We start from the raw sequence: 15,842 nt of genomic DNA, 5'->3' as shown, positions 1-15,842 counted from the left end.
CTGGGTCACACATGCCAATGCCACCCCCCCCCATCAACCCCATACTGTGAGGTGACCTACTTTCCTCATCTTCCTCATCAGTCCTACTCAGGGTGTCCTGCGAAGCCTGCTGGGAGGGTTCACTGTCCTGCTCCCAGACAGTGCCTGTGCCCGTGTTGGAGCGGGACATGGTGGCCAGGCTCAGGCGGTAAGCGGAGGTGGAGGTGCCCACAGTACTGATGGACGTCTTCCCTTGGTAAGCTGGGAGGTTGAGAGACCAAAGGAAATCCATGGTGAGCATCTTGAAGGAAAACAAATGCTTGCTTCAAACTCCTCCTTTGTATTGGCTACTTGTATTTTTTTAGGAAAGGTCAGTGAAATAGTGTGTCCTAGATAAATAGTCTTTAGGATAAAATAGTGAGTGGAAGTGAAGATAGAAGAAGAAGAAGAAGAAGAAGAAGAAGAAGAAGAAGAAGAAAGAAGAAGAAGAAGAAGAAGCAGCAGAAGCAGCAGGAGGAGGAGGAGGAGGGAGGGGAGGAGGAGGGGGAGGAGAGGAGGAGGAGGGAGGAGAAGAGGAGGAGGAGGAAGAAGAGGGAAAAGGAGGAGGAGGAGAAGGGGAATTGGCATTTGATTTACTTATAATTGAATAGTTTCTTCACGGGAATATAACATCTCTAATAACGTACAATGCTTTGATGTGGCTTCTTTTCTCATAGCTTTAGATACCATATGCTAAGCCTGGAAGAATGCAAAATAATTTTGACATGAATGGAAGCTTCCAACTTGGCAGATTTTACTGAGAAATATACCTTAGCTCACACAAGCATGCAGGAGTAATAAATACATTGTCTGATAGGAACTTCTCAATCAAAATCAGATTACAAATCAAAGCTGTGTTTCCATTCTCCTTTTCTGGAAATTATAACTTAAAAAATATCCCCTTGAATATGTCAAATTATTTTATCATAAAGCAGAATATTTGAATGGCACTCTGCAGATTTTACTAAGACTGTACTCATCAAAATCTGTCTTTAATACATTGCAAGTAATAATAAATTCTAGAAAGAAAAAGAAGCCACACATATGGGAGACTACTTATGGGTAATGACTGCCCTCTAATGGCAGATAATGATTTGTTTTCCCTCCTGGTAATGCTGTTAATAATTGTAAAAAGTAAACAGTACACTCCCCAAAGAAAACCTTTTGAATAAAGTAAAGCAAGGACCCCTAGCCTGCCAACTCTAATTCAATACTTCCTCCCCCAACTTGTGAAAGTTAAAGGCTTGTAAGCAATCATACTAGTTGGAAGTCCCCTCACTGTGGTCACCGTCAGGTGGGTAGATTATTTACCCTCTATTGAGTCTCCGTGTCCTCATTCTTTAAGTGGACTCTCACTTATGCACCTTGCAGGCATTTGTGTGGATTAAATGAAATAGCATCCATGAAATTATCTACTATGTAATAGATGTTCAAAGAATGCGAATCCTGCTTCTCCTTTCCAAAAAGGAAATGAAGGCAAGAATTCCAATACGATTTTTCTTGTTAAGTAGTCAAGTCAGAGCTTAACTGCTGAAATGAAGACTGAAAAAAAAAAAAGTTTAGAAAAGATTCCCCTGCCTTGTTGTTGGTAATGATCACATGGTCAAATCTACCAGTGGACTGCATGGCTAACTTCATCCATGGTTCCAAAAAGAGTGGTGACCTGGACAGCAGCATTCTTTGTAGGTTGTGAGTTCCAAATACCCCACACTTACTCACCTGAGCCACTGTGAACTGCCTCTTTTAGAATTTTTAGTTCACTGTTGAATTCAGCAATAAGGGAGCTTTTACACAGAGGGCGTGGGATGAAGCGCCGCTCCAGCTGGTCAGCAATATGTTGCCGGGCAGAAAGCTCTTCATGATTCTCTGCTGGTTGGGCCAGAAGCTGAAAGGAGGGGAGAGATTCTCAGGTCCTCAATCTTCCCATCTGTAGAATGGGCTAATTATTGTACCTATTTTATAGTGGATTGTGAGGATTAAGTAAGGTAATACATATGAGCTTTTATTTGTTATTTTTCTTTAAATGTTTACTTACTTTTGAGAGAGAGAGAGAGAGAGAGGGCATGCTTGAGCGGGGGAGGGGCAGACAGAGAGGGAGACAGCAGATACAAAACGGGGTCTGTGCTGACAGCAGAGTGCCCCATGCACCACTCATACTCAGAAACTGTGAGAGCATGACCTGAACCAAAATCGGACACTTAACCGACTGAGCCACCGAGGTGCCCCATGTGTGAAGCTTTTAGAACAGTGCCTTATACGGGAAGCTCTTAATCAATACATTATTTTGAATCACTGCCTCAGGAAATCGGGGCAGGAAAAGAATAACACAGTAGATGAATACTGAGGGAGGGGAGAAACAGGCCTTAACTGTTCTTTTTCATGATTATTTAAAATCAGATCTCTGTCGTGTCACTGAAGAAAGAACATTCTTCAGACGGTACCATTGGGTCAATCTTTTTTTCCCTTTTCCCCTAGGGGGCAGTGGTGAGTAGAGACAGAGGGCCGAGTTTTACAGACTAGAATAAAGGTCTCACTGCGACGGTGCTTCTAACACGAAGTTTTGTCCTCTGGGATCCTGTTTTGAGCTGTTTTCTCATCAAGCATGGTATTAACAGGGTCCTACTGACTAGCTATCCCGTGTCCCACGAGCACGGCAGCAGCAATCCTGCCTTAACTGGGAGAAGAGCACATTCCTGGGGCTTGTCATTGCTAGGAAAAGCACACACCACACCTTGCACTGGATGAAAGGGCGTAAGAGCACGAAGATGGGTATTCGGGTCCGCACGATGAAGTCGAGGAAGTCCCACAGGGCCAGGCCTCCCACCTTCCGCAGGGCCATCTCCTTCACCTGGAGGCTCAGCCAGTACCACTGGCTTCCCAGCTGCCTCTCAAAGCAGACGAGAATCACCTTCAGCGCTTTACACGAGGAAAAGAGAAGAGTAAGTCCGCATACTTGTGCTTTAGAGGAACGCTGCTCACAGCCACAGCCCTTTATGTGTCAGAAAATGTTCTGAATTTCTAAATCCTCTCAAGTTTCCAGAAACGTACCTGTACTCCTGGGCAAGAGTATTCTGACATCAAGATAAAAATCTGGATGGTCAACATGTTTTGATTCTGATCAGGAGAACGCAGTCATCTTTCTTAAGCGCATTTCGCTACCATTGCGGAAAATACAGAGCGCAGCGGTTCACAGGATTGGAAGGGAAATGTGTTGTAAACAGAACGCGTGGCTAATATTTTGCTTTCTGAAAGTTTTGTCCTAGTGGCCTTATGGTAATACCAGCATATTACTCATACCCTAAGCTAAAACACGGGTATTTTAAAAGACTTTTTTCTTTTAAGCATAGACATAATATATTCTTGTTGTTTAAAGTAAAATCAAACCATACAGAAATACACGGAATTCAAAGAGAAAAAGTCCTTCCCCTTCCCAGCTCCCTTGCCAGCCCCATCTCTTCCCCAGAGAGAACCAGGAAATGCATTTGAGTATATCCTTTCAGGTGAAAAAGCTCCATTCTCCCTCCCTCCTTCCCCCCTCTCACATTGCACATCATGTTTATTATTTAAGCCTGTTGAATTTCTTTTGCAATATCTCTTTCTTCCTAGATTCTGGCAGCCCCATCACGATCTACTTTTATTTTATTTTATTTTATTTTATTTTATTTTATTTTATTTTATTTTATTTTATTTTATTTTATTTTATTTTATTTTTCAGGAAGAAGATTTCCCAAACAGTGTGTCAGGACCAAACAGAATATTGTAGAGACGTCAAACATTATGGCAGGAGCGTCCTCTGACATCTCAGCTCTCTGCACAGGGTCTGGCGTGGGGCAGTCAAGGGAGCCTTGGCCTTCCTGATCATGTCGTAAGGCCCATCCCAGCAACTAAAAGGCGCAAACACCTTTATCACGTAGTTAGGACATTCCCAGGGGAAAACCATGCCATGTAACACAGAGAGGGATGTTGTAAGAGTCTTCTTTACCCACCCTCCTCAAAATCTCACCTTCACAGCAATCATTCACCCCCATTCCTTTCCCTTAACTAAACAAACGAACAAATGAACAAAAAGCAACACTCCTCTTTCCCTACCCTGAGCTTGGTGACATTTCTACTGTTATGTGCCTATTAGCCTTCTTTGTGTTTCTGCCATTCTGCTGCCCACCTTCACCTCTTTCAGCCCAGTACATAAGCAGGATAGCAAAGGGCTCAGGAGCAGGGACTCTGGTGCCAGGTGGCTTGGATTTGAAATTTGGCTCTGCTGCTTATTAACTGTGTGACTTTAGGGAAGTTACTCAACCTTTCTGGGCCTTTGCCTCTTCACTCCTAAAATGAGAAGAACATTTATACTTCTTAGAGTTGTTGTGAGGATTCAAAGTATAGAAAATACTGCTTAGTGCACAGTAAGTGCCCAAAATAAATGCAAAAATCGATTTGAAACAGAGGCCCAGTGGCCTGGCCAAGTAACCAAAGGATCCACCTTCATTAAAAAGGCAGAAGGCAGAGTGAATTGAAAATAATTACTCATCAAGTGTTTTCTCCTATCCTGGCCTTATGTGTTAAAGCCCACCGTCTCCCTCCTCCTCTGTGCAATCCCAAACCTTATGCACGGCTTTATCCCAGAGTCTAGATTTTATCTGAACCCCACATTCTCACGGCTTTGGCAACCAAGCCCCATATGGGTAGGTCCTGTGCACATGCATGCTTGTTTCCTTTTTTCCTTTTCATTCTCATTGTCAATCACATATTTTTCAAATACTTATTTATTTTTTTTAAGGAATCTCTATGCCCAATGTGGGGCTCAAACTCACAACCTGAGATCAAGAGTCACATGCTCTACTGACTGAGCCAGCCAGGCACCCCAAGATCTCCCCTTATGATATAGTCCAAACTCCTCACACATTCCAAACTCCAAGGACCTGTTTTTACCGGTGTGTATGGTTCATCTTATACCCCCCACATGAAGCTCTACTTTGATAAATTGAAAAATGTTAGGCATGATTTTCTCAACTTGCTCCTTTTGAGATGTTCTGCTGCCAGTGCTCCTTATTCTCAGTGCTATGGCAGGAGTGGGGCTTTTCTCCAGCTTAGTGCATTCAGGGCCAAGGAGGGGGGCTCCAGTGTTCCATGAGGCAGGACCAAGTTAAAGGCAGGGATGGGGTGATAGAAAAGTAGCAGTGGAAGCCAGAAGGAAACTGGCAAGCCTATGGGGGAGAACCAGTTGACTGGCCTCACCAGAATGAAAATTAAGATAGAGATTTAGAGATGCTATTATAGTAAGGGAAGAAAACTAGCTAGTAGGGAGCATAATGTCCTGTAAGGCCACCATGTCTTACTGCACAGGATGTGGACTGCCCCAATCTAGGGGCTCCGTTCACATAGACGACACACCAGTGAGGCCCATGAGCCGTGCGACTCAGTGTCTCTGTGTATTAGACGTAGTCTACATCTGATAACAGCTACCATAGGTAACCTCATTAGTGATCTCACACTTAACCAGCAAGGAGAAATTCTTACTACAGATGCTTTCCTTACATGTCCAGATGCTGTTAGAAAAACAACCAAGTAATTTAGGCACCACAGATAGGAAACTACTTTGTTTTCTGGCATATGTTTACAGACTCTTTTGCAAGGGTGATGCTTCCTGCTTGCTGAAGTGGCTTCTTTAAATACCTCTGGACTGAGGTCTTTTAAAATACTTTTTGAGTCAAGGTGTAACATAACTCAGTAAGTATTTACATTACATGTGTATATGCACAAACATACATATATACATATATATACACACACACAAACATATATATATATTCTTGTGTGTGTGTGTATATATACAAGTGTGTGTGTATATGGGGGGGGCGGGCATAGGGATAGGACCTACCCAAGTATGCTGCTTGGCTTGTGGACTCTGCCAGCCCTTCCCTGCGCAAGTCTTTGCTGGCATCCCCAGGGGTGGAGCAGTGGGCAGGGGAGCTCTCCAACATGAAGTTCTTGCTCCTGGACGTGCTGATGATCCGTGGTGGCAGGAGCACATTAATGACTGTCTGCAGGAGCAGCTGTACCTCGGGCTGTTCCAGCCACGGGCTATCTAAGGGACAGAGTTCGCAACAGGGAAGTGGAAAGAAAAGCAAATCACAAGGTAGACTTCCTACATTAGACACAGTAAAATTCAGCTCTCTTTCCAATGCCAGACTAGAGTACCCTAGAAACTCGGGTGTTTCCCCACCAAGTACAGCTTCTCCTCTGGACAAAAACAGCATCCCTTGATACTGGGTGTTTTCTCCATAGTCAGCACCCAAGGGCTTGTGTTCTTAGCCAAATCTCCCGCTTACCATTGCGATCTGCTTTCTTTCTTTCTGCTCAAATACTCATAACGTATTGTCTTTACATTTGAGATAAACTTTCCCTAAAAGAAAAACACCCCAAGAAGGAAGAATAATGAAAGTATATTGGATTTAATGGCAATGGCGGGGTTTACGCTAACCCTAATGGCAGTAGATTATAAAGTGCATTCACTTGTCAATTCACACCACACTGTATTTCAATTAATACCATCTTCTTAATGGAAACAATGTTCTCCCGATTTTTGCTGTACTCAAGTGATTTTAAACAGGACACATCTTCCATGAAGTGGAGTAGAGAAACTCTTGACCCAGGGTAGCTAAACTGAAAAGAAAGGAAAACTCTATTTCCTAAGGCAACCCTGTTTAAATCATTCAGATGGACTTCAGTGATGGCCTTCATGGGAAAAAGAGTAAGAAATAACAGTCTGCCACTAAAGAAAGCACAACAGTGATAAATTTCCTTTAGTTAAATTAATCAGACCTTTGCTTCCAGATCCTACTGTGAGCACAAATGGGATGAGTAGATTTAAAAGCATCCCCTCCCTTCGCTCTTGATTGGTGAATGGGGAGATCACATGGCTTAAAGGAAAATCTTCTTTTAAAGCCTGTGCAGCAATAATAGAAAAAAAGATTAATTGACCCCACACCCATTTGGTATGTTTGTTTTTATACAGCACGATGAAGACGGTGATTCCCTGTTGGCTGCTCCTGGAAACTATGAGTTCAATTGCACAGTGTACAAGATTCACTCAAAACTGATACTTTACCATTTGCTTGACATAACTGAGAGTTCTATACCTAAAAAACAGTAACATCTTGAATATTAAATGCAAAATTGTAATACTTATGGTCTGGCACAAAAACCAACTGCACATCCCCATTCATTTTCTCCATGTGTCCACCAATAAATATTTTAGAGATAGAAGAGAAGGAATAAATGATAGCTTGCCACCTGTTCACCTAGAAGTTATTTAGAAGTCCTCTGACCTCTGCATAAGGCCTTCTCCAAAACAGAAAGGAATAGGCAATATAGAAAGAAATATATGATCTCTGTACACAGGTTATAAAGATGTATCACTTTAGGGATCATTGTTGCCCTTCTGCATGGTAGCCAAAGCTCTTGCTTAATTTCTTTTGTACTATCACCCATTCTCTGGATGATGGACCATCAAGTATAGTTGTCAGACAATGGATGGGTCATTATCCATTTACATCAAGTGTGTATTTCCCATCAGTCACAGAGCTTACTGATGATCTACCATTCTCTAAAATCAGGTGACACACAGAAAGAGGCAGGGGAATTGGCATTCTGCACTTTTTGCCTTGGGAATATTATTTTAAGAAATAAAATAACTGGGAGAGTAAAAAAAAAAAAAAAAAAAAAGAAACCCACAGTATTCAACCCACAATCATTAAAGTAAACTAAGATATTCAAAGTCTAGTAATAACATTTGAAAGAATTTTATATTGCAATTCTTTCTGTGAATAATTTAAAACCAGACTTTGAATATTACTGTGTCTTTTAATTAACAATTGTGGGCTGATTATCTGTGAACTATTATTTTCCTAAGGTTTTGCACACATTGGAAATGACTTAAGTGGTTCTTGAGATTGTGGCAGGACTGAATGACTCTGCTATTTTTGAGATCTCGAGAAGAATTACAGAAGCACAACTTAGGGCCAAGCTCAGGACTGAAGCTCCAAACCCATAAAAGTTTGGAGATGTTTACACTTTTGTTTCACAGATTTTGCCCAGCCTTTGCAGAAAAAATAGAGAGAACACCATGATCTGGTGCCTCAACCAGCAACTTAATGAGCGTGACAAACAGGTAAGGCAGTCACACCTGTATCTGCAATGCTACAAGCCGGACAACAGCTGTGCTGAAGGGCAGAGGTGGTGAGAGATAAGGGCTGAGATGAAGAAGGGGTAATCCATCAGCAACACTGGAAGGTCCTACCACTCCCATCACCTGAAATACAAACAGAGCACATGACCAGCCTTGACTATTGCAATTTCATGCAACCGTAGTAAGGGAGTCTCATTCAGTAATAATAAAATAATAATAATGATGATGATAATAATAATTTGAAGGTTGGGCATGTTACTTTCTATCTGTTCTTGCTGCCTTCTTCCGAAGGCATGTAATGTCTAGAGTCAGATCGAACATGACACTGGATTCAGCCAAGGTTTTGTAGAATGTTGTTGGTAGCTAACTATGTAAATAATGAGAGATGAACCAAAAACTATTCTAATCAGGAGATTGGACATACTTACTGGTGAATTCAAAGGAATGCAGTCCGCATTCTTTGATGGAGCAAATATTGACAACAATGATGATGGCATAGCTCTATTTGCACTAGGCATTCCAGCTATAGACTTATTGCTCAACTAGTTAAGCAGCAGATCCTACTCAATGAAATGCTCTAACATGGTTTCCACATTGTACAAAACCTTGTGAGGACCAGACTCTAGATATTACATCCATGGTAAAAAAAAATTTTTTTTCTTCCCATAAATCCTAGACTGGCCAACTCATAGCATCATTTTGCACTAAAAAAGAAAAAAAAATCTCTTTGCATTTTAAACTCTCCCACCCCAGACTACCTCAACGTCTAGCCAATTGTGCGGTCTCCACCACCCCACTCTCCAACTGGCAGCCCTCAACTCTCAGCGCAACTTAAAGAGGCAAATTGTCAAAGTAGTGCGTGGGAAGCAGCACACCAAAATCCCACCTGTGTAGAGATGGGCCCCTAATCTCCCCACGCACCACCTTGAGATGTACCTCACTGTTTTCAATGTCACCTGAGCCGTCTGTTTTCATGGGTAGGTAGGGGCACAAAGTGGTTGACCTGTAAATCTTCAATTCAGAGAAGTCAATAGCAGAGTTAGTTAAATTTTGCAAAGTTTCATAAGATTGCCACTTGGCTACTCACCAGATTGACACAGACATTGATCAGTGACCTAAGGTGAGGCAGGAAGGATATGATTGGCTGCCTCTGAAGTGTCAAACAAACCCCTTCAATCAAATTGCTGGCAGGCTCCCACTCAACCTGTCGCCTGGAATACAATATAGGAGCCATTAGCAGCGTGGCTCCCTTCTGGAGTCAGTCTGAAACAAGTGAATGAGACAGTGATTCTGACACCATCTAAGACAGGACAGGTGTCTGAGACAACAAAGTGCTTCACACGGGATGAAGTTTACCCATGTTGTTCCAAAAGCACAGAGCACACTGGGAAGGGAAGAAGATACTGAAAACGTAGCAGAGGCACTCCTGCCCCACTCGACTAATGAGACAAAATCTATTGAAGAAAAAACAGAGATGATGAATGGGTTGCATTTTAAGTTCCCTGGTTTTAGCTTTGAGAGAGGGTATAAGACTACAATTATAGGAAACCCAGCATAGGGGCCATTACATCCAACAGAACTAATCTGACCACAGGCTGCATTTCTGAAATCTATTTATCAGACTACAATTGATCTCATCAGCTTTTACACCAGGATACAACTAATTAGATTTATATGGGTTAACTCCTGCCAAAAACATGACATTAGAAGATAATCGTCCATTTAAAAAAGCATTCTTTCTTGGCCTCCTAAGAAATGATATTTTTTGGCTACTTTCTATGGTCCTAAACACAATTAAATGGACATGGGATTTTCTGTAATAAAGTCAATCCAGTCTGTAATTGTCTTCGTGCCAAAAAAGCCATCTCTGTGGCCCCCAAATAAACAGGTTGGGTTTTACTGATCTCAACACTATTTCCAAATATCATCCTGCAAACAATTTCTAAGTTTATATTTCCAACCAACGTAGAATATCTATAATGATGAAATGAAAATGTTCATAAGTGAGGATATATTGACATCCCTGATTCTCAAGTAACCTACAAGGTCAGGTTCAATCAACATTTCCCTTGTTGAACTGAGATCACCTAAAAAAATTAAATCCAAGGCAACCTCAAATTCTGAGGCTGTACCCCAAATAAATTGCCTATAATTGGCCAATCTATGCATTAATTCAGAAATCTACTTTTAAGAAGCATGATGTTCTCTATAATGGGCTTGATTATATGACAAATGAGTCAGCTATGGAGATGCTTAATATCTTAACATACAAAGTTTTTTTAAGAAAAAGAACTTATTTTGACACACCCTTGTAAGAATTATAAGACTGTGGCCATTTACCAAAGGGCACAAATGTTCCACTGGGACCACTAAAAACATAGGTGTGCTGTAAGGACACAGACATTTCCATGCCACTGAAATAAATAACCTTGAAATAACATATAGGCATTCGTCATCATGTTATAAAGGAATATAGGAACAAAATATCAACTGCTGGAATGAAATCTTTCAATTTCTTTTTTATAAATCCAACAGCTCCTGATGGCTACATAAATGAACAAAAGAGCACAGGCTAAAACCTGGAAAAGTTCTGACAAATTGAATGCTAAGTGCTACAAATTCTTGGACAAGAGTTGCATTGATTTGTGGTTAATATTAAAGGGACCGAAAATGCTCTCATGAAATCAAACTTGAAATTTCTGAGTTAGTAGGTTTATCAACATTTAATCAATTGAACTGTCTGTCTACAGGTTTCCAAACTGGACTCAGATCTCCAGGTAGTCTGGTTCCTTGCATAGAAAGGTTATCAGTGAATAATGCAGGTTACTGAACAGAGATCAAAGGGTAATTGTGTTAATTTAGTATCACCCTGAATTAGATGAAAAGGTGAAACTTAGGTATTTGTTATTAATCCTGGGATTCTTTCCAGCTCCTATGTGGCTGCTTATTATTAAGATTTGCCTTTCTCTAAACTGGTAACTAAACTACTATGCTAAGGACAGTATTTTTTGAACATCAAATTAATTTTTCTTTTCTCCTCAGTGGTTTTATTTATAAGGCATACTCTGCTTTATTTCAAAAGAAATTGAAGGATACTCACTGAATTTCTTATGTTTGTCAGATGAGGAACATGATAGCTAAGAAATGAACAGAACTTTCAAGATGAACACATATAATTTGAAAGAATATGTTATTTCTTCAAAATGTAGACCCTGCTACTCATGCATCCATATACCTGGTTAGCTATGCACGTATGCCAACAGAAAACTTTCAAGTCATTCATATAACTCCAGATTGTGCCGCCATCTTAAAAGACAGTAACCCCCAACTTTGAATCCGCAATATCAACGGTTGACCAGGAGGCCTTCTCACCTCAAAGTAGGCATCTTATGAATTTTGTTGAACATTCTATCCAGTCTCTTTAAAATGAGGATAAGGGCTGGCCTCACTGCCTCGGCTGTCCAATCGGTAATGGGTAGCATCTCCATGATGTAGCGCCGAAGCCCACGGCTCTCCATTGTCTGGGTGTCGTATGGTGCCAGCTTCAGAAGGGAGTGTGCAATTTCTGCCAACCTGCATTTTTTTTTAAAGAATAAGAGTAGAATGCCACAGTGGGGATTTCCCCGTATAGCACCATGTTAATCAGCCTTCTTTCAGCATACCAACCCCCTGAACTAAAAACATTCTTCCCTCTACCTTCTATCCCTTAGGTCTTCTTGCATGACCAATACATTGATACCTGCACATACATATTAGCAAAGAATCATAGAATATTCCAGAGGGTAAATGTGAATAGCATCTGATGAGTAAATTAAAACCCAGAGAGATTAAGGACAGGCCAAACATATCTACAGAATATGTATGCATGTATATGTATGTGAGGATACACACATACACAAATACATACCTACATGCATATATGTGAAAGGTACGTATATACACAAATATGGGTATAAAACAAAACTTAAACTTTAAATGTACAATAAAATCACTAATATCAAGGGCTCAAATAAACTTCATGGCTCCATAGCTCCTTTGCTGCCCATAGTTAAGGTCAAAGGCATATATATATATATATATATATATATATATATATATTTAATGTTTTATTTATTTATTTTGACAGAGAGAGCGAGCAACCTCGGGAGGAACAGAGGAGAGAGGGAGAGAGAGAATCCCCAGCAGGCTCCATGCTGCCAGAGCAGAGCCCAAAATGGGGCCCAATCTCACAAACTGTGAGATCATGACCTGAGGTGAAATCAAGAGTCAGAAACTTGACCAACTGAGCCACCCAAGCACACCAAGGGAATGTACTTCCTCCAAGTGTAGCCCAGGGTCTGTCACCAGACACAGGTCCATGCTCTATGTCCTAAGTACAGAATTTCTGAAGGTGAGCTGACCAACAGGACTGATTGGGCAAGTGTGTTTCTAGTAAATGCAATAGTTGGTTAACTAAATAAATTTCAAAACTAAACATGGGTTTCCAACTTGTAAATCATACAAATATAATGGTATACATGGTATTTAAAAAGCCAATTAAATTTATTTTTTTAAGTTTATTTATTTATTTTGAGAGAGAGAGAGAGACAGAGAAAGAGAGAGAGGGGAGGGGAGGACCAGAGAGAGAATCCCAAGCAGGCTCTGCACTGTCAGTGCAGAGCCCAACATGGGGTTAGATCACATGAACCCTGAAACTATAACCTGAGCTGAAATTGAGAGTCAAATACTTAACCAACTGAGCCACCCACGTGCCCCTGAATTTAATTTTATATGAAGAAGAAAGCATTTTATTTATTTTTAGTCAAATGTTTCATTTTATTTAACTTTAGTTTTTTTTATTACAGTATAGATAACAGTGTTATGCTAGTTTCAGGTGTACAATAGAGTGATTCAATGATTCTATACACTACCCAGTGCTCATTGTTAGTGTACTCTTAATCCCCTTCATCTGTTTCACCCATTCCCCCCACCTACCTCCCCTCTGGCAACCTCTAGTTTGTTCTCTATAGTGAAGAGTCTGTTTCTTGTTTGCCTCTTTTTTCTTTGTTCCTTTGTTCTGTTTCTTAAATTCCACACATGAGTGAGATGTCATGGAATCAGTCTTTCCCTTATTCCACTTAGCAGTATACCCTTTAGCTCCATCCATGCTGTTGCAAATGGCAAGATTTCATTCTTTTCTGTGACTGGGTAATAATCCATTCCATTCCAATATATATATATATATATATATATATATATATATATATATATTCCACATTTTCTTTGTCCATTCATTGATCTATGGATGGATTGGATTCTTGAGTTGCTTCCATATCTTGGCTATTGTAAATAATGCTGCAATAAACAGGGTGCATTTACCTTTTTGAATTAGTATTTTCATTTTCTTTGGGTAAATACCCAGTAGTGGAGTTACTGGATCATATGGTAATTCTATCTTTAATGTTTTGAGGAAACTTCACACTGTTTTCCACAGTGGCTTCACCAGTTTGCATTCCCACCAACAGTGCATGGGGGTTCTTTTATAAAGAAAGCATTTTAGGGGTGCCTGCCTGGCTCAGTTGTGGAACATGCGACTCCTGATCTCAGGGTTGAAGGTTTGAGCCCCTCGTTGGATATAGAAATTATTTGAAATCTTAAAAAAAATGAGACAGCACTTTAAACTTTTACAGTGCTTCGCTATCAAATACATTGAGTAGATGCAGAATGTGTAGAAGATGATATTAAGAGGCAAAGCATACTCATTCATGGTAATATCTTGCATCTACGTTATAGGATTTGAACCTCACTTTTTTTCCAGGCGAAAAAAAACCTTATATTTTAAAATATATATCCAGGACTCCTATCACAGTGACTGAAATGTCCATATTCTTTAAGGTACTAGAAATTCCTTTGAAAACAAGTTTCTTTAAGTAAAGGGTAATTAAGCCACTCTTACCAATTATTTGAATCTTTTGTTTCAATCAGCATATGTCTAGCCAGACATCCAAAGTATGCTATGGAAGCAGAATTCAGGACAGGGGGATTCTGATGGAAAAGGGGAATAGAGAGGCCTCATGTTGTCTAAGAGTGCATGTATACATGGTACCATCAGGACGCATGCATGTGCTAAGGGTTTTCAGAACTATTACTAAAGGAGAAGAGGAGATTCCAAGTAAAGGGACATCAGAAATCAGCTTTTATATTTTATATATATATTTTTTTAATGTTTAATTATTTTTGAGAGAGAAAGAGAGACAGAGTGCAAGTAGGGGAGGGGCAGAGAGAGAAGGAGACACAGAATCCGAAGCAGGCTCCAGGCTCCCAGCTGCCAGCACAGAACCTGATGCGGGGCTTGAACTCACGAACCATGAGATCATGACCTGAGCCAAATTAAGACTTTATTTGTAAACAATCTCTACACCCAATGTGGGGCTAAAACTCACAACCCTGAGATCAAGAGTTGCACATTCTACCAACTGAGCCAACCAGGCACCCCAAGGTTTTCTTCTCCCTTTTTTTTTCTTTTCTATTTTTTTTTGAAGCAAATTTACCTTGGAAAAGCCCTGAAGATATAATCCTCAATCTCATGGTTAAAAGAGATCTTTTCTTTTCTTTCCTTTTTTTTTTTTTTTTTCTGAAAGAGATCTTAATAGCTCTTGGGCAGTGAGGTCCATAAGTTGGACCCCTGACTGGATCCTCTTTAATAAATACAGCCTAAAGTAGAAATAAAAGATTTCATTTCTCAGGCCCCACTCTAGATTTAATGAATAAGAATATCCAAGGATTGGGCCCAGAAATCTGTCTATTTTTTACTTTAATTTTGAAAATTTTCAACATATACAAAGGTAGAGAGGCAAGTATATAATGAGCCCCTCATGTACCCATCACCCAGATTTAACAGTGTTCAATTCACAATCGCTCCTGTTTAATTTATACCCCCAATCACTCCCCTTCCCCCTACTCCAAACTACTTTGAAGTAAATCCCAATCATCAAATCATTTTATCAGTACAGATATTTCAGTGTGTGTCTCTAAGGTTAAGGACTCAAAAAAAAAAAAAAAAAAAACAATCACAATACAATTATGACAGCTACCAAGTTAAAAATAATTACTATGAAAAGAAAGCTATCCAGTCAGTTTTCAAAATTCCCACATTATTTCATGATTCTTTTTTTTTTTTAACATTTATTTTTATCTTGGAGGAGACAGAGAGTGAGTGGGGGAGGGACAAAGAGAGAGGAAGATGTAGGATCTGAAGCAGGCTCCAGGCTCTGAGCTGTCAGCACAGAGCCTGAAGTGGGGCTTAAGCTCACAAACTGCGAGATCATGACCTGAGCTGAAGTTGGACGCTTAACCGACTGAGCCACCCAGGTGCCCCTATTTCATGATTCTTAAATAAACTTCTTAAAAAAACAAATAAGAATAAAATAAGACCCATACATTCAATGGGTTGGTATTTCTCTTGAGTTTCTTTTAATTTGCAGGTTTTTCCTCTTCTGCTCTTGTTTGATTCTCTTGTAATTTATTTCTTGAGGAAATCAGCTGCTTGTCCTGTAGTGTTTTCCACACTCTAGATTTTGCTGATAGACTCTCCATGCTATCATTTAATCTATCCCACTGCTTCCAAATTTAATTCCATTTGTGGTTAGACTAGGGGTTA

At 40.2% G+C, this 15,842-nt stretch overlaps 1 protein-coding gene across 4 annotated transcripts in view; it reads right to left on the bottom strand.

The window, feature by feature from the left end:
• The window catches only part of UNC80 (unc-80 homolog, NALCN channel complex subunit), a 227,255-nt gene that overhangs the window by 19,345 nt on the left and 192,068 nt on the right, over positions 1-15,842 (bottom strand). For all 4 annotated transcript variants that reach the window (XM_045034431.1, XM_023259652.2, XM_011285519.4 and 1 more), the window contains 8 exons: positions 11,576-11,776; positions 9,291-9,414; positions 8,201-8,326; positions 6,838-6,961; positions 5,894-6,100; positions 2,750-2,934; positions 1,738-1,903; positions 61-240 (listed from right to left, as the gene is read on the bottom strand). In XM_045034431.1, the coding sequence (XP_044890366.1) occupies positions 61-240; positions 1,738-1,903; positions 2,750-2,934; positions 5,894-6,100; positions 6,838-6,961; positions 8,201-8,326; positions 9,291-9,414; positions 11,576-11,776 (1,313 nt within the window). The remainder of the gene's footprint in view (positions 1-60; positions 241-1,737; positions 1,904-2,749; positions 2,935-5,893; positions 6,101-6,837; positions 6,962-8,200; positions 8,327-9,290; positions 9,415-11,575; positions 11,777-15,842) is intronic.

The sequence above is a fragment of the Felis catus genome, chromosome C1 (genome assembly GCF_018350175.1).
Source record: "Felis catus isolate Fca126 chromosome C1, F.catus_Fca126_mat1.0, whole genome shotgun sequence".
In the NCBI taxonomy this organism is placed as follows: domain Eukaryota; kingdom Metazoa; phylum Chordata; class Mammalia; order Carnivora; family Felidae; genus Felis; species Felis catus.
Note: the sequence above shows the minus strand (reverse complement) of the source record. Positions and strands in the feature narration are given on the sequence as shown.